This window comes from Salmo salar, chromosome 07, assembly GCF_965601325.2.
Source record: "Salmo salar chromosome 07, fSalSal1, whole genome shotgun sequence".
In the NCBI taxonomy this organism is placed as follows: domain Eukaryota; kingdom Metazoa; phylum Chordata; class Actinopteri; order Salmoniformes; family Salmonidae; genus Salmo; species Salmo salar.
In genome coordinates, this window is record NC_138297.1 from 70,177,501 (window position 1) to 70,205,174 (window position 27,674).

The 27,674-nt window shown below is 43.8% G+C and overlaps 1 protein-coding gene across 2 annotated transcripts in view; it reads right to left on the bottom strand.

The window, feature by feature from the left end:
• LOC106576541 (dual specificity tyrosine-phosphorylation-regulated kinase 2) overlaps positions 1-24,501 on the bottom strand; it is a 31,081-nt gene extending 6,580 nt beyond the window's left edge. Inside the window, exons 1-2 of one of the 2 annotated variants that reach the window (XM_045722402.2) lie at positions 24,346-24,501; positions 21,410-21,540 (exon numbers count right to left, since the gene is read on the bottom strand). In XM_045722402.2, coding sequence (XP_045578358.1) covers positions 21,410-21,540; positions 24,346-24,361 — 147 coding nt within the window. In that variant the 5' untranslated portion in view covers positions 24,362-24,501. Of the gene's footprint in view, positions 1-21,409; positions 21,541-22,261; positions 22,752-24,345 lie in introns of those variants that run through there. The other variant, XM_082978015.1, reaches the window with a different exon arrangement.
• Between the last annotated feature and the right edge of the window lie 3,173 nt (positions 24,502-27,674).

Here is a 27,674-nt window from a genome sequence, read left to right on the forward strand (position 1 = left end):
CCAGGAAGAAGGAAGCTGTAGGGAGAGTTGTGTCACTATACTAGTCCAGCTGATAAAGGAACCAGGAAGAAGGAAGCTGTAGGGAGAGTTGTGTTACTATACTAGTCCAGCTGATAAAGGAACCAGGAAGAAGGAAGCTGTAGGGAGAGTTGTGTTACTATACTAGCCCAGCTGATAAAGGAACCAGGAAGAAGGAAGCTGTAGGGAGAGTTGTGTCACTATACTAGTCCAGCTGATAAAGGAATGGGGGAGGAGACAACAGAAGACAAAGGGGGACTCTCTCACTCCCCGTCCTACTCTGCTCTGGACCAAATCAACAGAAAAGACAGTGTGTGTTTGTGTGTGAGCGTGTGTGTGTGTGTGTGCTGCAGGAAGATTGTGAAATAGGACACAATGGTGAACAAACCGGATTTCCAGACTCAACAGGTTTCAAGGGATCAGCTCCCATCGGGACTAGACTGTCTCTTAGTTAGTGTTCACCTCCTCAGTACTGACTGCTGCTCGCTGCCAGGCCCTTTACCCTCCCTTACTCTGCATAACATTACTGACCAGCCCAGCCCTATACCCTCCCTTACTCTGCATAACATTACTGACCAGCCCAGCCCTATACCCTCCCTTACTCTGCATAACATTACTGACCAGCCCAGCCCTACACCCTCCCTTACTCTGCATAACATTACTGACCAGCCCAGCCAGGCCCTTTACCCTCCCTTACTCTGCATAACATTACTGACCAGCCCAGCCCTATACCCTCCCTTACTCTGCATAACATTACTGACCAGCCCAGCCCTACACCCTCCCTTACTCTGCATAACATTACTGACCAGCCCAGCCAGGCCCTTTACCCTCCCTTAGTCTGCATAACATTACTGACCAGCCCAGTCCTATACCCTCCCTTACTCTGCATAACATTACTGACCAGCCCAGCCCTATACCCTCCCTTACTCTGCATAACATTACTGACCAGCCCAGCCCTATACCCTCCCTTACTCTGCATAACATTACTGACCAGCCCAGCCCTATACCCTCCCTTACTCTGCATAACATTACTGACCAGCCCAGCCCTATACCCTCCCTTACTCTGCATAACATTACTGACCAGCCCAGCCCCACTCGGGGCTGATGTATATCTGATGACCTCATAGACCATAATACAACCCTGCCTCATCCAACTGGTCTGTCTCTCTCTTTCTCTCCCTCCCTCTCCTCTCTCCCGCTCTCTCTCTCCCTCACTCTCCTCTCTCTCTTTCTCTCCCTCACTCTCCTCTCTCTCTTTCTCTCCCTCCCTCTCCTCTCTCCCCTTCTCTCCTCTCTCTCTTTCACTCTCTTTCTCCCTCTCCTCTCTCTCCCCTCTTTCTCTCCCTCCCTCTCTCTCTTTCTCTCCCTCCCTCTCTCTCTTTCTCTCCCTCCCTCTCTCTCTTTCTCTCCCTCCCTCTCTCTCTTTCTCTCCCTCCCTCCCTCTCCTCTCCACCCCCCTCCCTCTCCTCTATCTTTCTCTGTCTCTCTGTCTCTCGGCATTGTGTCAATGACATACTGCATTATGTGTTTGAATAAAGACATTTTCTACGTTCCATAAGGAAGAGGGCCTCCGTCTCTCCCCCGGCCGAGCGCTACGTGATTCTGTAAGCAGCCAAGTGGGAGATAATAGACAACGCGCTCAGCTCACTACCAGGTCAGACTAGTCACTAGAAGCTCACTACCAGGTCAGACTAGTCACTAGAAACTCCCTACCAGGTCAGACTAGTCACTAGAAACTCCCTACCAGGTCAGACTAGTCACTAGAAACTCACTACCGGGTCAGACTAGTCACTAGAAACTCACTACCGGGTCAGACTAGTCACTAGAAACTCCCTACCGGGTCAGACTAGTCACTAGAAACTCCCTACCGGGTCAGACTAGTCACTAGAAACTCCCTACCGGGTCAGACTAGTCACTAGAAACTCCCTACCGGGTCAGACTAGTCACTAGAAACTCCCTACCAGGTCAGACTAGTCACTAGAAACTCCCTACCAGGTCAGACTAGTCACTAGAAACTCCCTACCAGGTCAGACTAGTCACTAGAAACTCCCTACCAGGTCAGACTAGTCACTAGAAACTCACTACCAGGTCAGACTAGTCACTAGAAACTCCCTACCAGGTCAGACTAGTCACTAGAAACTCCCTACCAGGTCAGACTAGTAACTAGAAACTCCCTACCAGGTCAGACTAGTCACTAGAAACTCCCTACCAGGTCAGACTAGTCACTAGAAACTCCCTACCAGGTCAGACTAGTCACTAGAAACTCCCTACCAGGTCAGACTAGTCACTAGAAACTCACTACCAGGTCAGACTAGTCACTAGAAACTCCCTACCAGGTCAGACTAGTCACTAGAAACTCCCTACCAGATCAGACTAGTCACTAGATTCTTCCTAGTAAAATCCATAGAGAATGACACGTACAATATGCCCCTTCCTTCAGTATGCGTAGAGAGAAGTTTTAGGTTGTTTTTGGGAAATGTTTTTTCATAATAACTTCAATACTCTTGTGTATCTAGCTCTTTCTTTCCTATAAATGTTTACCATGAACGTTATTAGTGTACTTCCTGTGTTCCTGAGCTTCCTCCCCAGCAGACCCTTCCTAAGTAGATAAGGTGATTACCTCCTCGCTCGGCAGACATCTTGTTTTCTCTGCAACATCCTGTTGCTTCGTTCAGGCAAGGGTTTGTCTATTCCCCCTGTCCTACTGCTTCCACACACACACACACACACACACACACACACACACACACACACACACACACACACACACACACACACACACACACACACACACACTAGACCTTTCAGACCCTGGTTAGAGTCCTTCTTCTCTCCCTCCAGAAACCATTACTGTCCTGTCTGTAGACTAGACTAACCATTACTGTCCTGTCTGTAGACTAGACTAACCATTACTGTCCTGTCTGTAGACTAGACTAACCATTACTGTCCTGTCTGTAGACTAGACTAAACATTACTGTCCTGTCTGTAGACTAGACTAACCATTACTGTCCTGTCTGTAGACTAGACTAACCATTACTGTCCTGTCTGTAGACTAGACTAACCATTACTGTCCTGTCTGTAGACTAGACTAACCATTACTGTCCTGTCTGTAGACTAGACTAACCATTACTGTCCTGTCTGTAGACTAGACTAACCATTACTGTCCTGTCTGTAGACTAGACTAACCATTACTGTCCTGTCTGTAGACTAGACTAACCATTACTGTCCTGTCTGTAGACTAGACTAACCATTACTGTCCTGTCTGTAGACTAGACTAACCATTACTGTCCTGTCTGTAGACTAGACTAACCATTACTGTCCTGTCTGTAGACTAGACTAACCATTACTGTCCTGTCTGTAGACTAGACTAACCATTACTGTCCTGTCTGTAGACTAGACTAACCATTACTGTCCTGTCTGTAGACTAGACTAACCATTACTGTCCTGTCTGTAGACTAGACTAACCATTACTGTCCTGTCTGTAGACTAACCATTACTGTCCTGTCTGTAGACTAGACTAACCATTACTGTCCTGTCTGTAGACTAACCATTACTGTCCTGTCTGTAGACTAGACTAACCATTACTGTCCTGTCTGTAGACTAGACTAACCATTACTGTCCTGTCTGTAGACTAGACTAACCATTACTGTCCTGTCTGTAGACTAGACTAACCATTACTGTCCTGTCTGCAGACTAACCATTACTGTCCTGTCTGTAGACTAACCATTACTGTCCTGTCTGTAGACTAGACTAACCATTACTGTCCTGTCTGTAGACTAGACTAACCATTACTGTCCTGTCTGTAGAATAGAGTGTCTCAATACAGTAGGTATTCCATACATTACACTGTAATCAGCTGATAGAACTGGTTTATTACTCTGTAGAATAGAGTCTCAATACAGTAGGTATTCCATACATTACACTGTAATCAGCTGATAGAACTGGTTTATTACTCTGTAGAATAGAGTGTCTCAATACAGTAGGTATTCCATACATTACACTGTAATCAGCTGATAGAACTGGTTTATTACTCTGTAGAATAGAGTCTCAATACAGTAGGTATTCCATACATTACACTGTAATCAGCTGATAGAACTGGTTTATTACTCTGTAGAATAGTGTCTCAATACAGTAGGTATTCCATACATTACACTGTAATCAGCTGATAGAACTGGTTTATTACTCTGTAGAATAGAGTCTCAATACAGTAGGTATTCCATACATTACACTGTAATCAGCTGATAGAACTGGTTTATTACTCTGTAGAATAGAGTCTCAATACAGTAGGTATTCCATACATTACACTGTAATCAGCTGATAGAACTGGTTTATTACTCTGTAGAATAGAGTCTCAATACAGTAGGTATTCCATACATTACACTGTAATCAGCTGGTAGAACTGGTTTATTACTCTGTAGAATAGAGTGTCAATACAGTAGGTATTCCATACATTACACTGTAATCAGCTGGTAGAACTGGTTTATTACTCTGTAGAATAGAGTGTCTCAATACAGTAGGTATTCCATACATTACACTGTAATCAGCTGGTAGAACTGGTTTATTACTCTGTAGAATAGAGTCTCAATACAGTAGGTATTCCATACATTACACTGTAATCAGCTGATAGAACTGGTTTATTACTCTGTAGAATAGAGTCTCAATACAGTAGGTATTCCATACATTACACTGTAATCAGCTGGTAGAACTGGTTTATTACTCTGTAGAATAGAGTCTCAATACAGTAGGTATTCCATACATTACACTGTAATCAGCTGATAGAACTGGTTTATTACTCTGTAGAATAGAGTCTCAATACAGTAGGTATTCCATACATTACACTGTAATCAGCTGATAGAACTGGTTTATTACTCTGTAGAATAGAGTCTCAATACAGTAGGTATTCCATACATTACACTGTAATCAGCTGATAGAACTGGTTTATTACTCTGTAGAATAGAGTCTCAATACAGTAGGTATTCCATACATTACACTGTAATCAGCTGATAGAACTGGTTTATTACTCTGTAGAATAGAGTCTCAATACAGTAGGTATTCCATACATTACACTGTAATCAGCTGATAGAACTGGTTTATTACTCTGTAGAATAGAGTGTCTCAATACAGTAGGTATTCCATACATTACACTGTAATCAGCTGATAGAACTGGTTTATTACTCTGTAGAATAGAGTCTCAATACAGTAGGTATTCCATACATTACACTGTAATCAGCTGATAGAACTGGTTTATTACTCTGTAGAATAGTGTCTCAATACAGTAGGTATTCCATACATTACACTGTAATCAGCTGATAGAACTGGTTTATTACTCTGTAGAATAGAGTCTCAATACAGTAGGTATTCCATACATTACACTGTAATCAGCTGGTAGAACTGGTTTATTACTCTGTAGAATAGTGTCTCAATACAGTAGGTATTCCATACATTACACTGTAATCAGCTGATAGAACTGGTTTATTACTCTGTAGAATAGAGTGTCTCAATACAGTAGGTATTCCATACATTACACTGTAATCAGCTGATAGAACTGGTTTATTACTCTGTAGAATAGAGTCTCAATACAGTAGGTATTCCATACATTACACTGTAATCAGCTGGTAGAACTGGTTTATTACTCTGTAGAATAGAGTGTCTCAATACAGTAGGTATTCCATACATTACACTGTAATCAGCTGATAGAACTGGTTTATTACTCTGTAGAATAGAGTCTCAATACAGTAGGTATTCCATACATTACACTGTAATCAGCTGATAGAACTGGTTTATTACTCTGTAGAATAGAGTCTCAATACAGTAGGTATTCCATACATTACACTGTAATCAGCTGATAGAACTGGTTTATTACTCTGTAGAATAGAGTCTCAATACAGTAGGTATTCCATACATTACACTGTAATCAGCTGGTAGAACTGGTTTATTACTCTGTAGAATAGAGTCTCAATACAGTAGGTATTCCATACATTACACTGTAATCAGCTGATAGAACTGGTTTATTACTCTGTAGAATAGAGTCTCAATACAGTAGGTATTCCATACATTACACTGTAATCAGCTGGTAGAACTGGTTTATTACTCTGTAGAATAGAGTCTCAATACAGTAGGTATTCCATACATTACACTGTAATCAGCTGATAGAACTGGTTTATTACTCTGTAGAATAGAGTCTCAATACAGTAGGTATTCCATACATTACACTGTAATCAGCTGATAGAACTGGTTTATTACTCTGTAGAATAGAGTGTCTCAATACAGTAGGTATTCCATACATTACACTGTAATCAGCTGATAGAACTGGTTTATTACTCTGTAGAATAGAGTCTCAATACAGTAGGTATTCCATACATTACACTGTAATCAGCTGATAGAACTGGTTTATTACTCTGTAGAATAGAGTGTCAATACAGTAGGTATTCCATACATTACACTGTAATCAGCTGGTAGAACTGGTTTATTACTCTGTAGAATAGAGTCTCAATACAGTAGGTATTCCATACATTACACTGTAATCAGCTGATAGAACTGGTTTATTACTCTGTAGAATAGAGTCTCAATACAGTAGGTATTCCATACATTACACTGTAATCAGCTGATAGAACTGGTTTATTACTCTGTAGAATAGTGTCTCAATACAGTAGGTATTCCATACATTACACTGTAATCAGCTGATAGAACTGGTTTATTACTCTGTAGAATAGAGTCTCAATACAGTAGGTATTCCATACATTACACTGTAATCAGCTGGTAGAACTGGTTTATTACTCTGTAGAATAGAGTGTCTCAATACAGTAGGTATTCCATACATTACACTGTAATCAGCTGATAGAACTGGTTTATTACTCTGTAGAATAGAGTCTCAATACAGTAGGTATTCCATACATTACACTGTAATCAGCTGATAGAACTGGTTTATTACTCTGTAGAATAGAGTCTCAATACAGTAGGTATTCCATACATTACACTGTAATCAGCTGGTAGAACTGGTTTATTACTCTGTAGAATAGAGTCTCAATACAGTAGGTATTCCATACATTACACTGTAATCAGCTGATAGAACTGGTTTATTACTCTGTAGAATAGAGTCTCAATACAGTAGGTATTCCATACATTACACTGTAATCAGCTGATAGAACTGGTTTATTACTCTGTAGAATAGAGTGTCTCAATACAGTAGGTATTCCATACATTACACTGTAATCAGCTGATAGAACTGGTTTATTACTCTGTAGAATAGAGTCTCAATACAGTAGGTATTCCATACATTACACTGTAATCAGCTGATAGAACTGGTTTATTACTCTGTAGAATAGAGTGTCAATACAGTAGGTATTCCATACATTACACTGTAATCAGCTGGTAGAACTGGTTTATTACTCTGTAGAATAGAGTCTCAATACAGTAGGTATTCCATACATTACACTGTAATCAGCTGATAGAACTGGTTTATTACTCTGTAGAATAGAGTCTCAATACAGTAGGTATTCCATACATTACACTGTAATCAGCTGATAGAACTGGTTTATTACTCTGTAGAATAGTGTCTCAATACAGTAGGTATTCCATACATTACACTGTAATCAGCTGATAGAACTGGTTTATTACTCTGTAGAATAGAGTCTCAATACAGTAGGTATTCCATACATTACACTGTAATCAGCTGGTAGAACTGGTTTATTACTCTGTAGAATAGAGTGTCTCAATACAGTAGGTATTCCATACATTACACTGTAATCAGCTGATAGAACTGGTTTATTACTCTGTAGAATAGAGTCTCAATACAGTAGGTATTCCATACATTACACTGTAATCAGCTGATAGAACTGGTTTATTACTCTGTAGAATAGAGTCTCAATACAGTAGGTATTCCATACATTACACTGTAATCAGCTGATAGAACTGGTTTATTACTCTGTAGAATAGTGTCTCAATACAGTAGGTATTCCATACATTACACTGTAATCAGCTGGTAGAACTGGTTTATTACTCTGTAGAATAGAGTCTCAATACAGTAGGTATTCCATACATTACACTGTAATCAGCTGATAGAACTGGTTTATTACTCTGTAGAATAGAGTCTCAATACAGTAGGTATTCCATACATTACACTGTAATCAGCTGATAGAACTGGTTTAATTACTCTGTAGAATAGAGTCTCAATACAGTAGGTATTCCATACATTACACTGTAATCAGCTGGTAGAACTGGTTTATTACTCTGTAGAATAGAGTCTCAATACAGTAGGTATTCCATACATTACACTGTAATCAGCTGATAGAACTGGTTTATTACTCTGTAGAATAGAGTGTCTCAATACAGTAGGTATTCCATACATTACACTGTAATCAGCTGATAGAACTGGTTTATTACTCTGTAGAATAGAGTGTCTCAATACAGTAGGTATTCCATACATTACACTGTAATCAGCTGATAGAACTGGTTTATTACTCTGTAGAATAGAGTCTCAATACAGTAGGTATTCCATACATTACACTGTAATCAGCTGGTAGAACTGGTTTATTACTCTGTAGAATAGAGTGTCTCAATACAGTAGGTATTCCATACATTACACTGTAATCAGCTGATAGAACTGGTTTATTACTCTGTAGAATAGAGTCTCAATACAGTAGGTATTCCATACATTACACTGTAATCAGCTGATAGAACTGGTTTATTACTCTGTAGAATAGTGTCTCAATACAGTAGGTATTCCATACATTACACTGTAATCAGCTGATAGAACTGGTTTATTACTCTGTAGAATAGAGTGTCAATACAGTAGGTATTCCATACATTACACTGTAATCAGCTGGTAGAACTGGTTTATTACTCTGTAGAATAGAGTGTCTCAATACAGTAGGTATTCCATACACGGTGGTCATTTCACTTCTAACTTCCTCTATTCGCCTGGGGCGGTATCCCATATGTCACTCTATTCCCTACATAGTGCACTACTTTTATGTGTATACTTGATAGTACGCTATGAAGGGAATAGGGTGCCACTTCAGACACACCTAGAGGTTACTGTGTGATAATTCATCAGAACGTATCAGAGTACGGTAACAGACTGGTCTAGAGGTTACCGTGTGATAATTCATCAGAACGTATCAGAGTACGGTAACAGACTGGTCTAGAGGTTACTGTGTGATAATTCATCAGAACGTATCAGAGTACGGTAACAGACTGGTCTAGAGGTTACTGTGTGATAATTCATCAGAACGTATCAGAGTACGGTAACAGACTGGTCTAGAGGTTACCGTGTGATAATTCATCACAACGTATCAGAGTACGGTAACAGACTGGTCTAGAGGTTACCGTGTGATAATTCATCAGAACGTATCAGAGTACGGTAACAGACTGGTCTAGAGTTTACTGTGTGATAATTCATCAGAACGTATCAGAGTACGGTAACAGACTGGTCTAGAGGTTACTGTGTGATAATTCATCAGAACGTATCAGAGTACGGTAACAGACTGGTCTAGAGGTTACTGTGTGATAATTCATCACAACGTATCAGAGTACGGTAACAGACTGGTCTAGAGGTTACCGTGTGATAATTCATCACAACGTATCAGAGTACGGTAACAGACTGGTCTAGAGGTTACCGTGTGATAATTCATCAGAACGTATCAGAGTACGGTAACAGACTGGTCTAGAGGTTACCGTGTGATAATTCATCACAACGTATCAGAGTACGGTAACAGACTGGTCTAGAGGTTACCGTGTGATAATTCATCACAACGTATCAGAGTACGGTAACAGACTGGTCTAGAGGTTACCGTGTGATAATTCATCACAACGTATCAGAGTACGGTAACAGACTGGTCTAGAGGTTACCGTGTGATAATTCATCAGAACGTATCAGAGTACGGTAACAGACTGGTCTAGAGGTTACCGTGTGATAATTCATCAGAACGTATCAGAGTACGGTAACAGACTGGTCTAGAGGTTACCGTGTGATAATTCATCAGAACGTATCAGAGTACGGTAACAGACTGGTCTAGAGGTTACCGTGTGATAATTCATCACAACGTATCAGAGTACGGTAACAGACTGGTCTAGAGGTTACCGTGTGATAATTCATCACAACGTATCAGAGTACGGTAACAGACTGGTCTAGAGGTTACCGTGTGATAATTCATCACAACGTATCAGAGTACGGTAACAGACTGGTCTAGAGGTTACCGTGTGATAATTCATCACAACGTATCAGAGTACGGTAACAGACTGGTCTAGAGGTTACCGTGTGATAATTCATCAGAACGTATCAGAGTACGGTAACAGACTGGTCTAGAGGTTACCGTGTGATAATTCATCACAACGTATCAGAGTACGGTAACAGACTGGTCTCCTAGAGGTGTTGTTGTATTATGAGGGCAAAACAAGCGTTCTGCTGCCTGGCTTTCCTTCAACAGAGCCTAGTGGATTTGCTTGTTATTCGGCCCAGATGGCAGATCCCTGGATAGAGAGAGGATGGTGTAACACAAACAGCCTGCTACCTCCTACTAACTGTACTGTAGCTATGATACCAATACACACTGTGACAGGGAATGACTTTTAAAGAAACACATCGGCTTGTTGTACATCTGTCTGTCTCTCTCTAACTCTGACACTTGCCCTGGAACACAGACAGGACAGAGCTGGTGCTAGTCCTCTGGGTTAAGGTCCCCTTGCCCTGGAACACAGACAGGACAGAGCTGGTGCTAGTCCTCTGGGTTAAGGTCCCCTTGCCCTGGAACACAGACAGGACAGAGCTGCTACTAGTCCTCTGGGTTAAGGTCCCCTTGCCCTGGAACACAGACAGGACAGAGCTGGTGCTAGACCTCTGGGTTAAGGTCCCCTTGCCCTGGAACACAGACAGGACAGAGCTGCTACTAGTCCTCTGGGTTAAGGTCCCCTTGCCCTGGAACACAGACAGGACAGAGCTGCTGCTAGTCCTCTGGGTTAAGGTCCCCTTGCCCTGGAACACAGACAGGACAGAGCTGCTACTAGTCCTCTGGGTTAAGGGGACAGTCAGTCCCAGCATGTCCTTGATGTAAAGGCACAGACTTACATTGTGTGTCTTTTTAAAACACCAAGGTAATAAACTAGACCCCTTCTGAAATGTTCAGCATGTCACCCTGTTCCTGGTGCCTGAATGTTCTCAGCTGGTCTCTGTACTACAGAACAGGACTGAGAGGTGGTTGTCAGCTGGTCTCTGTACTACAGAACAGGACTGAGAGGTGGTTGTCAGCTGGTCTCTGTACTACAGAACAGGACTGAGAGGTGGTTGTCAGCTGGTCTCTGTACTACAGAACAGGACTGAGAGGTGGTTGTCAGCTGGTCTCTGTACTACAGAACAGGACTGAGAGGTGGTTGTCAGCTGGTCTCTGTACTACAGAACAGGACTGAGAGGTGGTTGTCAGCTGGTCTCTGTACTACAGAACAGGACTGAGAGGTGGTTGTCAGCTGGTCTCTGTACTACAGAACAGGACTGAGAGGTGGTTGTCAGCTGGTCTCTGTACTACAGAACAGGACTGAGGTGGTTGTCAGCTGGTCTCTGTACTACAGAACAGGACTGAGAGGTGGTTGTCAGCTGGTCTCTACTACAGAACAGGACTGAGAGGTGGTGGAGCTATAAATGCCTTCACCATGCCAACTAGAGTTATTCCACCATGTCAACTAGAGTTATTCCACCATGTCAGCTAGAGTTATTCCACCATGTCAGCTAGAGTTATTCCACCATTTCAGCTAGAGTTATTTCACCATGTCAGCTAGAGTTATTCCACCATGTCAACTAGAGTTATTCCACCATGTCAACTAGTTATTCCACCATACCAGCTAGAGTTATTCCACCATACCAGCTAGAGTTATTCCACCATATCAGCTAGAGTTATTCCACCATGTCAACTAGAGTTATTCCACCATATCAACTAGAGTTATTCCACCATACCAGCTAGAGTTATTCCACCATGTCAACTAGAGTTATTCCACCATATCAACTAGAGTTATTCCACCATACCAGCTAGAGTTATTCCACCATGTCAACTAGTTATTCCACCATGTCAACTAGAGTTATTCCACCATGTCAACTAGAGTTATTCCGCCATGTCAACTAGAGTTATTCCGCCATGTCAACTAGAGTTATTCCGCCATGTCAACTAGAGTTATTCCGCCATGTCAACTAGAGTTATTCCGCCATGTCAACTAGAGTTATTCCGCCATGTCAACTAGAGTTATTCCGCCATGTCAACTAGAGTTATTCCCCTATGTCAACTAGAGTTATTCCGCCATGTCAACTAGAGTTATTCCGCCATGTCAACTAGTTATTCCACCATATCAGCTAGAGTTTTTCCGCCATGTCAACTAGAGTTATTCCGCCATGTCAACTAGAGTTATTCCACCATACCAGCTAGAGTTATTCCACCATATCAACTAGAGTTATTCCACCATGTCAACTAGTTATTCCACCATACCAGCTAGAGTTATTCCACCATATCAACTAGAGTTATTCCACCATATCAACTAGAGTTATTCCACCATATCAACTAGAGTTATTCCACCATATCAACTAGAGTTATTCCACCATATCAACTAGAGTTATTCCACCATATCAACTAGAGTTATTCCACCATGTCAACTAGTTATTCCACCATATCAGCTAGAGTTATTCCACCATGTCAACTAGAGTTATTCCGCCATGTCAACTAGAGTTATTCCGCCATATCAACTAGAGTTATTCCGCCATATCAACTAGAGTTATTCCGCCATGTCAGCTAGAGTTATTCCGCCATGTCAACTAGAGTTATTCCGCCATGTCAACTAGTGTCAACTAGAGTTATTCCACCATACCAACTAGAGTTATTCCACCATACCAACTAGTTATTCCACCATGTCAACTAGAGTTATTCCACCATGTCAACTAGAGTTATTCCACCATGTCAACTAGAGTTATTCCACCATGTCAACTAGAGTTATTCCACCATACCAGCTAGAGTTATTCCACCATATCAACTAGAGTTATTCCACCATGTCAACTAGTTATTCCACCATACCAGCTAGAGTTATTCCACCATATCAACTAGAGTTATTCCACCATATCAACTAGAGTTATTCCACCATATCAACTAGAGTTATTCCACCATATCAGCTAGAGTTATTCCACCATGTCAACTAGAGTTATTCCGCCATGTCAACTAGAGTTATTCCGCCATGTCAACTAGAGTTATTCCGCCATGTCAACTAGAGTTATTCCGCCATGTCAGCTAGAGTTATTCCGCCATGTCAACTAGAGTTATTCCGCCATGTCAACTAGAGTTATTCCGCCATGTCAACTAGAGTTATTCCGCCATGTCAACTAGTGTCAACTAGAGTTATTCCACCATACCAACTAGAGTTATTCCACCATACCAACTAGAGTTATTCCACCATGTCAACTAGAGTTATTCCACCATGTCAACTAGAGTTATTCCACCATACCATACTTTTACAAAATGTTTATCTCCACACAGTCACATCATGTTGAACTAGTATGTCTGTGAAATGATCAGCCATGTATTGTTACCTCTGAGACAACATACTGTGTGTGTGTCTGTCTCAATAGCTGTTCTAAATGCTGCCTTTTTAACACTTGTCCTGTGTCTTGGTTGTTTAACAGGGACATGATGTGGACAGGTGGGGGGGCAGGTCAGGGAGAGGGTAGAAAGGACGACAGCTGCAGATTACAGGATACCACTGGTCTGTAGCCCAAACGACACACAAACCACACGGGTTCAGTAGAGCACACCGTAGCAAAAGACAGTCCCTCCCTGTTTCCGTCCGTTTGGGGCAAGATGAACAAGACCCAGCTCTCTGCAGACGGCCGGGAGTACCACAGTCATTTATCACACCCCTCACCACCCCCAGTGTCCCAACTAAGACAATGATCATCTCTGACTGCAAATACGTCTCAAATAGCCCCCTATTCTCATATAGAGCCGATGGGCTTTGGTCACAGGTAGGGCACTAGAGAGGGAATAGGGGGCCGTTTGGGAGGAGAGCTGTGTTTTGCTCCCAGCGTTGTGTTCCACTAAGAGGCTTTGTTTCGCCACCTCTCTGTATTGTAGAGGTTCTGGTTCCAGAACAGATGTCTTCACCACCTCTCTGTATCGTAGAGGTTCTGGTTCCAGAACAGATGTCTTCGCCACCTCTCTGTATCGTAGAGGTTCTGGTTCCAGAACAGATGTCTTCGCCACCTCTCTGTATCGTAGAGGTTCTGGTTCCAGAACAGATGTCTTCGCCACCTCTCTGTATCGTAGAGGTTCTGGTTCCAGAACAGATGTCTTCGCCACCTCTCTGTATCGTAGAGGTTCTGGTTCCAGAACAGATGTCTTCGCCACCTCTCTGTATCGTAGAGGTTCTGGTTCCAGAACAGATGTCTTCGCCACCTCTCTGTATCGTAGAGGTTCTGGTTCCAGAACAGATGTCTTCGCCACCTCTCTGTATCGTAGAGGTTCTGGTTCCAGAACAGATGTCTTCGCCACCTCTCTGTATCGTAGAGGTTCTGGTTCCAGAACAGATGTCTTCGCCACCTCTCTGTATCGTAGAGGTTCTGGTTCCAGAACAGATGTCTTCGCCACCTCTCTGTATCGTAGAGGTTCTGGTTCCAGAACAGATGTCTTCGCCACCTCTCTGTATCGTAGAGGTTCTGGTTCCAGAACAGATGTCTTCGCCACCTCTCTGTATCGTAGAGGTTCTGGTTCCAGAACAGATGTCTTCGCCACCTCTCTGTATCGTAGAGGTTCTGGTTCCAGAACAGATGTCTTCGCCACCTCTCTGTATCGTAGAGGTTCTGGTTCCAGAACAGATGTCTTCGCCACCTCTCTGTATCGTAGAGGTTCTGGTTCCAGAACAGATGTCTTCGCCACCTCTCTGTATCGTAGAGGTTCTGGTTCCAGAACAGATGTCTTCGCCACCTCTCTGTATCGTAGAGGTTCTGGTTCCAGAACAGATGTCTTCGCCACCTCTCTGTATCGTAGAGGTTCTGGTTCCAGAACAGATGTCTTCACCACCTCTCTGTATGGTAGAGGTTCTGGTTCCAGAACAGATGTCTTCACCACCTCTCTGTATGGTAGAGGTTCTGGTTCCAGAACAGATGTCTTCACCACCTCTCTGTATCGTAGAGGTTCTGGTTCCAGAACAGATGTCTTCGCCACCTCTCTGTATGGTAGAGGTTCTGGTTCCAGAACAGATGTCTTCACCACCTCTCTGTATGCTAGAGGTTCTGGTTCCAGAACAGATGTCTTTGTGTCAACACTAATGAGGTTAGTTCAGTTCAGGACAAACAGAAGAAACAGAACAGTCAATAACTGAGTGGACAGAGAGTTAGCAACCTTGACAGCATTAGATAGGCCAATTCTCCCACTAACACCTGAACATGTGACCTTATTGTGTCTGTCCTCTTCCTCTCTGGATAACAATGACTGTCTGTAACACATGGAGCAACTGTTACTGCCAGTGACCTGCCTGGAATGGACACCAGGACTACTTGAACTAACAACAGGCCTGACAGGGAGCGTAGCTACTGGAATGAACACCAGGACTACTTGAACAAACAACAGACCTGACAGGGAGCGTAGCTACTGGAATGAACACCAGGACTACTTGAACAAACAGACCTGACAGGGAGCGTAGCTACTGGAATGAACACCAGGACTACTTGAACAAACAACAGGCCTGACAGGGTGCGTAGCTACTGGAATGAACACCAGGACTACTTGAACTAACGACAGGCCTGACAGGGTGCGTAGCTACTGGAATGAACACCAGGACTACTTGAACTAACGACAGGCCTGACAGGGAGCGTAGCTACTGGAATGAACACCAGGACTACTTGAACTAACGACAGGCCTGACAGGGAGCGTAGCTACTGGAATGAACACCAGGACTACTTGAACTAACGACAGGCCTGACAGGGTGCGTAGCTACTGGAATGAACACCAGGACTACTTGAACTAACGACAGGCCTGACAGGGAGCGTAGCTACTGGAATGAACACCAGGACTACTTGAACTAACGACAGGCCTGACAGGGAGCGTAGCTACAATAACATGATTCCAACCACCAGCGTAGCTGCATTAAGGTGCAGAATTATTTGTTAGACTCGTGATTGAGAGACTATTGTCTCACAATTGTATTGGGAAAGACACCAATTCCAAATATGTCTGTTCCTCACAGCACAGAGACTGGTGAGAAATATGTCTGTTCCTCACAGCACAGAGACAGAGACTGGTGAGAAATATGTCTGTTCCTCACAGCACAGAGACTGGTGAGAAATATGTCCTTTCCTCACAGCACAGAGACTGGTGAGAAATATGTCTGTTTCTCACAGCACAGAGACAGAGATTGGTGAGAAATATGTCTGTTCCTCACAGCACAGAGACTGGTGAGAAATATGTCTGTTCCTCACAGCACATAGACTGGTGAGAAATATGTCCTTTCTTCACAGAGACAGAGACTGGTGAGAAATATGTCCTTTCTTCACAGCACAGAGACTGGTGAGAAATATGTCCTTTCCTCACAGCACAGAGACTGGTGAGAAATATGTCCTTTCCTCACAGCACAGAGACTGGTGAGAAATATGTCCTTTCCTCACAGCACAGAGACTGGTGAGAAATATGTCCTTTCTTCACAGCACAGAGACTGGTGAGAAATATGTCCTTTCTTCACAGAACAGAGACTGGTGAGAAATATGTCTGTTCCTCACAGAGACAGAGACTGGTGAGAAATATGTCCGTTCCTCACAGCACAGAGACTGGTGAGAAATATGTCCTTTCCTCACAGAGACAGAGACTGGTGAGAAATATGTCCTTTCTTCACAGCACAGAGACTGGTGAGAAATATGTCCTTTCCTCACAGAGACAGAGACTGGTGAGAAATATGTCCTTTCTTCACAGCACAGAGACAGAGACTGGTGAGAAATATGTCCTTTCCTCACAGCACAGAGACTGGTGAGAAATATGTCCTTTCTTCACAGAGACAAAGACTGGTGAGAAATATGTCCTTTCCTCACAGCACAGAGACAGAGACTGGTGAGAAATATGTCCTTTCCTCACAGCACAGAGACTGGTGAGAAATATGTCCTTTCTTCACAGAGACAGAGACTGGTGAGAAATATGTCCTTTCCTCACAGAGACAGAGACTGGTGAGAAATATGTCCTTTCCTCACAGAGACAGAGACAGAGACTGGTGAGAAATATGTTTGTTCCTCACAGAGACAGAGACTGGTGAGAATTATGTCTGTTCCTCACAGAGACAGAGACTGGTGAGAAATATGTCCTTTCCTCACAGCACAGAGACTGGTGAGAAATATGTCTGTTCCTCACAGAGACAGATACTGGTGAGAAATATGTCCTTTCCTCACAGAGACAGAGACTGGTGAGAAATATGTCCTTTCCTCACAGAGACAGAGACTGGTGAGAAATATGTCCTTTCCTCACAGAGACAGAGACTGGTGAGAAATATGTCCTTTCCTCACAGAGACAGAGACTGGTGAGAAATATGTCCTTTCCTCACAGCACAGAGACTGGTGAGAAATATGTCTGTTCCTCACAGAGACAGAGACTGGTGAGAAATATGTCCTTTCCTCACAGAGACAGAGACTGGTGAGAAATATGTCCTTTCCTCACAGCACAGAGACAGAGACTGGTGAGAAATATGTCCTTTCCTCACAGAGACCGAGACTGGTGAGACATATGTTTGTGGTTTATTTACAACTTAACAACATTGTCCCTGGGGCTATTTCAGGAAGGACCAATATACATTTTCCTCATTTGATTTGAACTTCCTGGACAGGTTTTATTTTCCATAAATCACTGTTCAAGATAAACACAAGGCCCAATAAAATTGTGTGTCAGGAGAAAGCTGCTGAGCTGGTGAGCTGGTCCTTCTGGCTGAGTCTATATTTATAGCTGTTTGAAGGAAGGGCTAAATAAAGGAATGGAGGCTCCTCCTTCATTTAGCTAGAGTCCAAATCCTCCATTACTTCAGGACAGCTTATAGAGCCTGCTGGAATAACTCTCCACCAGGATTAAAACATTACAATATCATTTCATGTTTACACATCCACCCAACATATGGCCCTTATAGTCTCGATTGATCAAATAAAGACATATCTGTCTGAAATCATGTGCAAACATCAGGTAGGCTAAGTCAGCTGGTTACCGTAGCTACACTGTTCACAGTAAGAGTTGTTTCAACCTCCCAGGAAATATGGCCTCTGATACTTCAGTATCTCTGTCAGCGTGACTATCCTAACAATAAATAAAACACTATCTTTATCTACAGCATGTAAACTCATATTAAATCTCCCCGTTGTATTTGTGAACCCCCCCACAACAACACACAATACACTGGCCATGGCTTCCAGACTACACTCTTATGGTGTGTGTCCCCCCCCCCCACAACAACACACAATACACTGGCCATGGCTTCCAGACTACACTCTTATGGTGTGTCCCCCCCCCCACAACAACACACAATACACTGGCCATGGCTTCCAGACTACACTCTTATGGTGTCCCCCCCCCACAACAACACACAATACACTTGCCATGGCTTCCAGACTACACTCTTATGGTGTGTCCCCCCCCCCCCACAACAACACACAATACACTGGCCATGGCTTCCAGACTACACTCTTATGGTGTCCCCCCCCACAACAACACACAATACACTGGCCATGGCTTCCAGACTACACTCTTATGGTGTCCCCCCCCACAACAACACACAATACACTGGCCATGGCTTCCAGACTACACTCTTATGGTGTGTGTCCCCCCCCCCACAACAACACACAATACACTTGCCATGGCTTCCAGACTACACTCTTATGGTGTGTCCCCCCCCACAACAACACACAATACACTGGCCATGGCTTCCAGATTACACTCTTATGGTGTGTCCCCCCCCCCCACAACAACACACAATACACTGGCCATGGCTTCCAGACTACACTCTTATGGTGTCCCCCCCCCACAACAACACACAATACACTGGCCATGGCTTCCAGATTACACTCTTATGGTGTGTGTCCCCCCCCCCCACAACAACACACAATACACTTGCCATGGCTTCCAGACTACACTCTTATGGTGTGTGTCCCCCCCCCCCACAACAACACACAATACACTGACCATGGCTTCCAGACTACACTCTTATGGTGTCCCCCCCCACAACAACACACAATACACTGGCCATGGCTTCCAGACTACACTCTTATGGTGTGTCCCCCCCCCCCACAACAACACACAATACACTGGCCATGGCTTCCAGACTACACTCTTATGGTGTCCCCCCCCCCCCACAACAACACACAATACACTGGCCATGGCTTCCAGACTACACTCTTATGGTGTCCCCCCCCCACAACAACACACAATACACTGGCCATGGCTTCCAGATTACACTCTTATGGTGTGTGTCCCCCCCCCCCACAACAACACACAATACACTTGCCATGGCTTCCAGACTACACTCTTATGGTGTGTGTCCCCCCCCCCACAACAACACACAATACACTGGCCATGGCTTCCAGACTACACTCTTATGGTGTCCCCCCCCCACAACAACACACAATACACTGGCCATGGCTTCCAGACTACACTCTTATGGTGTCCCCCCCCCACAACAACACACAATACACTTGCCATGGCTTCCAGACTACACTCTTATGGTGTGTGTCCCCCCCCCACAACAACACACAATACACTGGCCATGGCTTCCAGACTACACTCTTATGGTGTGTCCCCCCCCCCCACAACAACACACAATACACTTGCCATGGCTTCCAGACTACACTCTTATGGTGTGTGTCCCCCCCCCACAACAACACACAATACACTGGCCATGGCTTCCAGACTACACTCTTATGGTGTCCCCCCCCCCCACAACAACACACAATACACTGGCCATGGCTTCCAGACTACACTCTTATGGTGTCCCCCCCCCCCCACAACAACACACAATACACTGGCCATGGCTTCCAGATTACACTCTTATGGTGTCCCCCCCCCCCACAACAACACACAATACACTGGCCATGGCTTCCAGACTACACTCTTATGGTGTGTGTGTCCCCCCACAACAACACACAATACACTGGCCATGGCTTCCAGACTACACTCTTATGGTGTCCCCCCCCACAACAACACACAATACACTGGCCATGGCTTCCAGACTACACTCTTGTGGTGTGTGTCCCCCCCCCCCCCCACAACAACACACAATACACTGGCCATGGCTTCCAGACTACACTCTTATGGTGTCCCCCCCCACAACAACACACAATACACTGGCCATGGCTTCCAGACTACACTCTTATGGTGTGTGTCCCCCCCCCACAACAACACACAATACACTGGCCATGGCTTCCAGACTACACTCTTATGGTGTGTCCCCCCCCCCCACAACAACACACAATACACTGGCCATGGCTTCCAGATTACACTCTTATGGTGTCCCCCCCCCCACAACAACACACAATACACTGGCCATGGCTTCCAGACTACACTCTTGTGGGGTGTCCCCTCACATTTTATACCAGTCTGTCACCACTCTAACATCCCCCACTAACTCAACAACATGTAAAATATGGTGTCTGGAAGTTGCAACTGTATTAGTGAGTGACAGTTAGCCTTCCCTGTAGCTCAGTTGGTAGAGCATGGTGTTTGCAACGTCAGGGTTGTGGGTTTGATTCCCACGGGGGCCAGCACAGAAAAAAAATTTATTAAGTCAAATGAAATGTATGCATTCACTACTGTAAGTCGCTCTGGATAAGAGCATCTGCTAAATGACTAAAATGTAAATGAGTAGGTTATCTAACGTTTAAGCTCCAAGCTTGACATCTAGCCTATGCCGTCTGCTACGATCACGTTAAAAGTTACAGCACCGTACAGAACGAATACCGAGTAGCCCTTCCACTGTCACCAACACAACAATAAGTACACATGACACAGGCTACCAGTGTACGTGTTATCTAGGATTACATGATATAGCTTGATATCTATGTATTACCTGCTGTACCCTACACGCACTATGTTCCGATAATGTACACCTCAAGTGGCGGTGTTGCAGGACAACTTGTTTCATGGTTACATGTCGTTTATCTGAAACCAAACAGCGACGCTACATTGTAACGACCACCGTCCCTGTTCCCAACAACTACAACAGCTCGCTACAAAACATTGTTTTATTGCAGCCTATCTACAGTCTCTATAGTCTATAGGTTAGCGATGTATTATTTACATCAAACTACTATATCCATGTCAATAGGCAGCAGGTCCACACTAGTAGTATTATTATTAGAAGAAGCAGATGTTCAGTCCATGGTAAACCCACAAGCAGGGCTCCGTGGGCTACGTACCGTGAGCGACTTGGTATTCCTGAGCGGTGGTAGTGTGACGGGCGATGGCGGGTCTGTCGCTGCACCGGCCCGGGGATCCCCGACTCCGATTCCGGGGGAAGACTGGAGCTGGCAGATCTCACCCCCTTTGCCTGCAGATCGTACAAAATGACACACGAAATGAGGTTAATCTGAACGGGCCTATTTACCCACATAGGCTATCTGAGAGTTATTAGACTATAAAGTAGGCTATGGACTCTGCCTTAATCCCTTTTAAGGATAGTCATTTAAGCAGGCATTTAGGGCTCATTTTAGGTGTAAATCCTTCTTGCGACAATGGCTTCGGCAAACAGGTAGCCTATTTCCAAACGATGTGTGCTGGCACCGCCAGAATGTAGTCTGCACCGGTTGTCGATCCGTTTGCGCCCGGTAGTCGTGTAGCATATAGAGATCGTAAAAAACAACACAGCCAACCAGCCAACCAGAAACCAGTGGGCATATGATTCCGTCGTGCTTGCAGAAATAAACCTGTGTTCTCTCTGACACACATACTGTCATATAGGATAAATAACACACCAGCATTTGACTTTGGTTTTTCAAACAGCCCACTTCAGGCTTTAGAGAAGAACAAAATCCCCGAATGTATCGCCATTAACTGCTGAAAACACAGAGCAGGGATGCACTATTTTAGCAAAGACTCCCCCTGATCAACAGACCAGGGAAACCCGAAGCAAGACTCGGCGTAAACGTGTAATAAACTTATTACAAAGGACCCGACAAAGGCATAAAATCCATCAACAATATTCCGCCGGCGATCAAAGTGAGTTTAACCGTATTGTTTAGCCCGTTCGGCTCCATATTGTTATTCCTTACCAGTTGGGTAGACGGCAGCGCACGGCTTCTTGGATAACATGGCCGCTGGAGAGTCACACACAGAAAAACCCACTTCAGAATCTCCCCTCCTCCCACTCGGCTTCCTCCCACTCGGCTGTGTGATCACCAATTCCGCTACTCCAATCAGCTACATCCAGTCTTGCATTCGCAACGTGCAACTCTGCAAAACTGGGAAGTCTTCCATCAACACCAGCTGAAATGTTGCTTCTGCTGCCACCAACGCTTGGAAATGCAACCCAAAAACACGAACCTATAGATACAAAAATACAATATCCCACGCTAGGCTACTGTAGATCAATACAACAACAAAAAGCTCCGGGTTTTCTTTTCAACACCAGCAACATTCGAACGTTAGATGCATCAGGAGCGACATCCTTCTCTCTCACATACACAGTAAATACATAGTCGGTCAACAAGTTTGGGTGTTGCCTTCTCCTTATCTATCGTCCTTGCACTCATCCACCTCTCTCTCTCTCTCTCTCTCTCTCATAATGAGCGTGAGATGTGGTTGATTCGGTTGCTAAGCTGGCAACGCACCACCAGCCTGTGTTCCAGCAGGAACAGACAGACAGCCTACATCAGGGAAGTCCTCTTGGTCACTTGGGGATCACGAACCCAAACCCAACCAGCCCATTAATTAGTACAACGTGATAGGAAGAGCTATAAGGACTTTTCTGACACCCCTAACCACATTCTTTTCAAATTGTGAAATGAAGTATCGGTTTGCAGGTCAGAATAGTCTGTATAGCCCTATCCACATATGATACTCTACCGCACTTTGGTGCCCCACTTTGGTGCCCCACTGTACCAGTATGTGTCTAACATACACCAGCCCATAATGAGGCCTCCAGGAAACACACTATGGGACTTCAACATGCATTCTCTTTAGACAATAGCAACTGAAATCCCTATTGTAGATGATTTGAACAATGAGCTTTTAGCACACAGACTCTCTCATTAGTGTTTGAGTTGCAGGTATTTCAGACTGCAAAGGGGTACAACTATGTTTAATCTGTTACAGATTCATGACATTGGATTCACACATTTAGTTAATGAACTTTACTAAACCATTGTGTTATTCGTTCTCACAGGACTACAACTATCCCTTTTTATTGGTTGGTATTGATACTGACCTGTCTTCTATTGGTTGGTGCTGATACTGACCTGTCTTCTATTGGTTGGTACTGATACTGACCCGTCTTCTATTGGTTGGTACTGATACTGACCCGTCTTCTATTGGTTGGTACTGATACTGACCTGTCTTCTATTGGTTGGTGCTGATACTGACCTGTCTTCTATTGGTTGGTGCTGATACTGACCTGTCTTCTATTGGTTGGTACTGATACTGACCTGTCTTCTATTGGTTGGTGCTGATACTGACCTGTCTTCTATTGGTTGGTAGTGATACTGACCCGTCTTCTATTGGTTGGTACTGATACTGACCTGTCTTCTATTGGTTGGTGCTGATACTGACCTGTCTTCTATTGGTTGGTAGTGATACTGACCTGTCTTCTATTGGTTGGTACTGATACTGACCTGTCTTCTATTGGTTGGTGCTGATACTGACCTGTTTTCTATTGGTTGGTACTGATACTGACCTGTCTTCTATTGGTTGGTACTGATACTGACCTGTCTTCTATTGGTTGGTAGTGATACTGACCTGTCTTCTATTGGTTGGTACTGATACTGACCTGTCTTCTATTGGTTGGTACTGATACTGACCCGTCTTCTATTGGTTGGTACTGATACTGACCTGTCTTCTATTGGTTGGTGCTGATACTGACCTGTCTTCTATTGGTTGGTACTGATACTGACCTGTCTTCTATTCTCGAGAACTTTCTTATTCAGGTGTGCATTTTTTTTGGTGATAAAGTATAATTGCATTGTTAAGGAAGAGCTCACCAGCAAGCATTTCACTGTACTGTTTACTCCTGTTGTATCCTGTGGTGCACGTGACAAATAAACTCTGATTTGAGTTGAGCTAGAGTGCAATTTAAGTGCAAACCGTTTACAAATCTGCATTATTAGTACTGAATTAGTGCTGTGTTAGTTTAGCAACCTACCTTGAAAATACGGCATGGAGTACGTCTTGCTGGCTGCAAACTATTGCAATATTCCTCAAGTGAAGTGAACTATGGCTTGAAGCTTGGTGGAGTGGACGAATGTACTGACCACTAGAGGGTTTAGCTCCTTCAACGTCTACTCCCACAGTCTCAGCCCTGACCATACAGGAGTCAGGATTCAGGAGTGAACACACACACGCACACACACACACACACACACACACACACACACACACACACACACACACACACACACACACACACACACACACACACACACACACACACACACACACACACACACACACACACACACACACACACACACACACACACACACACACACACACACACACACACACACACACACACACACCATCCATCCATCTCTATCTCTGAAAGTAAAAATAAAAGCAGTGAGATCCTTCCATACACACCAGCATGTTGTCCCTCTGAGTCAGAGTAGTAAAACTAAGTGCATGCTCTTCAACCGATTGCTGCCCGCACCCTCCCGCCCGACTAGCATCACTACTCTGGACGGTTCTGACCTAGAATATGTGGACAACTACAAACACCTAGGTGTCTGGCTAGACTGTAAACTCTCCTTCCAGACTCACATTAAGCATCTCCAATCCACAATTAAATCTAGAATCAGCTTCCTATTTTGCAACAAAGCCTCCTTCACTCATGCTGCCAAACATACCCTCGTAAAACTGACCATCCTACCGATCCTCAACTCAGCAAACTGGATGCAGTCTATCACAGTGCCATCCGTTTTGTCACCAAAGCCCCATATACGACCCAACACTGCGTCCTGTATGCTCTCATTGGCTGGCCCTCACTACATATCCGTCGCCAAACCCACTGGCTCCAGGTCATCTATAAGTCTTTGCTAGGTAAAGCCCCGCGTTATCGCAGCCCACTGGTCACCATAGCAACACTCACCCGTAGCACGCGCTCCAGCAGGTATATCTCACTGGTCATCACCAAAGCCAACACTCCCTTTGGCCACCTTTCCGTCCAGTTCTCTGCTGCCAATGACTAGAATGAATTGCAAAAATCACTGAAGCTGGAGTCTTATATCTCCCTCTCTAACTTTAGGCATCAGCTGTCTGAGCAGCTTACCGATCACTCTACCTGAATACAGCCAATCTGTAAATAGCACACCCAACTACCTCATCCCCATATTATTACTTACCCTCTTGCTCTTTTGCACCCCAGTATCTCTACTTGCACATCATCATCTGCACATCTATCACTCCAGTATTAATGCTAAATTGTTATTATTTCTCCTCTAAGGCCTATTTATTGCCTTACCTCCCTAATCTTCTACATTTGCACACACTGTACATAGATTTTTCTATTTTTCTTTTCTATTGTGTTATTGACTGTACGTTTGTTTATGTATAACTCTGTGTTGTTGTTTTTGTCGCACTGCTTTGCTTTATCTTGGCCAGGTCGCAGTTGTAATTGAGAACTTGTTCTCAACTGGCCTACCTGGTTAAATAAAGGTGAAATAATAAATAAATAAATAAATAAATAAAAGAGGCCCAGATATGGCTGTTTTGCTTTCATGCAAATCAACAGCAGAGTGACAGAGAGCCTGAAGCAACCTGTCACGTCCTGACCATAGTAAGATGTTATTTTCTATGGTAGAGTAGGTCAGTGCGTGACAGAGGGTGTTTTGTGTTTTGTATATCTATGTTTAGGTTCTAGTTTTTCTATTTCTATCTTTTTTCCCGGGGGTTGATCTCCAATTAGAGGCATCTGGTCCTCGTTGTCTCTAATTGGAGATCATACTTAAGTAGGGGGTTTTGGGGTAGTTGTCGTGTGTGTAGTTTATGTACCTGACAGAACTGTGTGTTTTCGGTTTCCCTCTTTGTTATTTTTCCTGTAGTGTTTTGAGTTATAATAAATATTAATCATGAGCAATCAACACGCTGCGCTTTGGTCCCCTCTCTACGACAGCTGTTACTCAACCAGGAGATAAACAGATAAGCAGCATGTGTTTACACACTAGCCTTCACAAGACCATGGGAGTGTATATTCACTAATGGCGGGTATAATACAAACATTATGTTTAAAAACCAAGTGAAATGAAGAGCCATTTGTTTAGGCCTATGTACTGCTGTTCCTGCTGTGAACTGAACCAGCAGGTATGTATAATGGGCACTGTGATGCATTGTTAAGGCCATGGCTGGGCCCTCTGTCTGTCTGTTTGTCTGTCTGTCTGTCTGTCTGTCTGTCTGTCTGTCTGTCTGTCTGTCTGTCTGTCTGTCTGTCTGTCTGTCTGTCTGTCTGTCTGTCTGTCTGTCTGTCTGTCTGTCTGTCTGTCTGTCTGTCTGTCTGTCTGTCTGTCTGTCTGTCTGTCTGTCTGTCTGTTCTCTCCCAGGGCTGTTATGGTAGCTAGGTGATGGTAGTCTGTGTCTATATCTGGTCCATGGCTTGAACACTAGTGTAAAGCCTTAGCCAATCAGAAACAGACCCAGTAGTGACTAGTATAAAGTCTTAGCCAATCAGAAACAGACCCAGTAGTGACTAGTGTAAAGCCTTAGCCAATCAGAAACAGACCCAGTAGTGACTAGTGTAAAGTCTTAGCCAATCAGAAACAGCAGCCTCCAGTCTGTATCAACTCACTGGACTGCAAGAGGTTTGGATGGACAACGGGTTCAGGTATTTGCATGCTCTGATGATCTGTCAGTTGTGAATTCATGCAACTTCCTTCCCTCATCCGGGAGACACCAAGTTGATCTTCTATCTGTCACTACATGACTTAATCCAGGTATTAGTAGTGTGTGTGTGTGTTTATATATATATATATATATATATTATTTTATTTAAAAAAATGTTATTTCACCTTTATTTAACCAGGTAGGCCAGTTAAGAACAAGTTCTCATTTACAACTGCGACCTGGCTAAGATAAAGCAAAGCAGTGCGACACAAACAACACAGAGTTACACATGGAATAAACAAACGTACAGTCAATAATACAATAGAAAAATGTATATACAGTGTGTGCAAATGTAGTAAGATTAGGGAGGTAAGGCAATAAATAGGCCATAGTGGTGAAATAATTACAATTGAGAATTTAAACACTGGAGTGATAGATGTGCAGAAGATGAATGTGTAAGTAGAGATACTGGGGTGCAAAGGAGCAAACATTTTTTTAACAATACGGGGATGAGGTAGTTGGGTGGGCTATTTACAGATGGGCTGTGTACAGGTGCAATGATCGGTAAGCTGCTCTGACAGCTGATGCTTAAAGTTAGTGAGGGAGATATAAGCCTCCAGCTTCTGCTCATATGACTTTAGAACTATAGGAATAGAA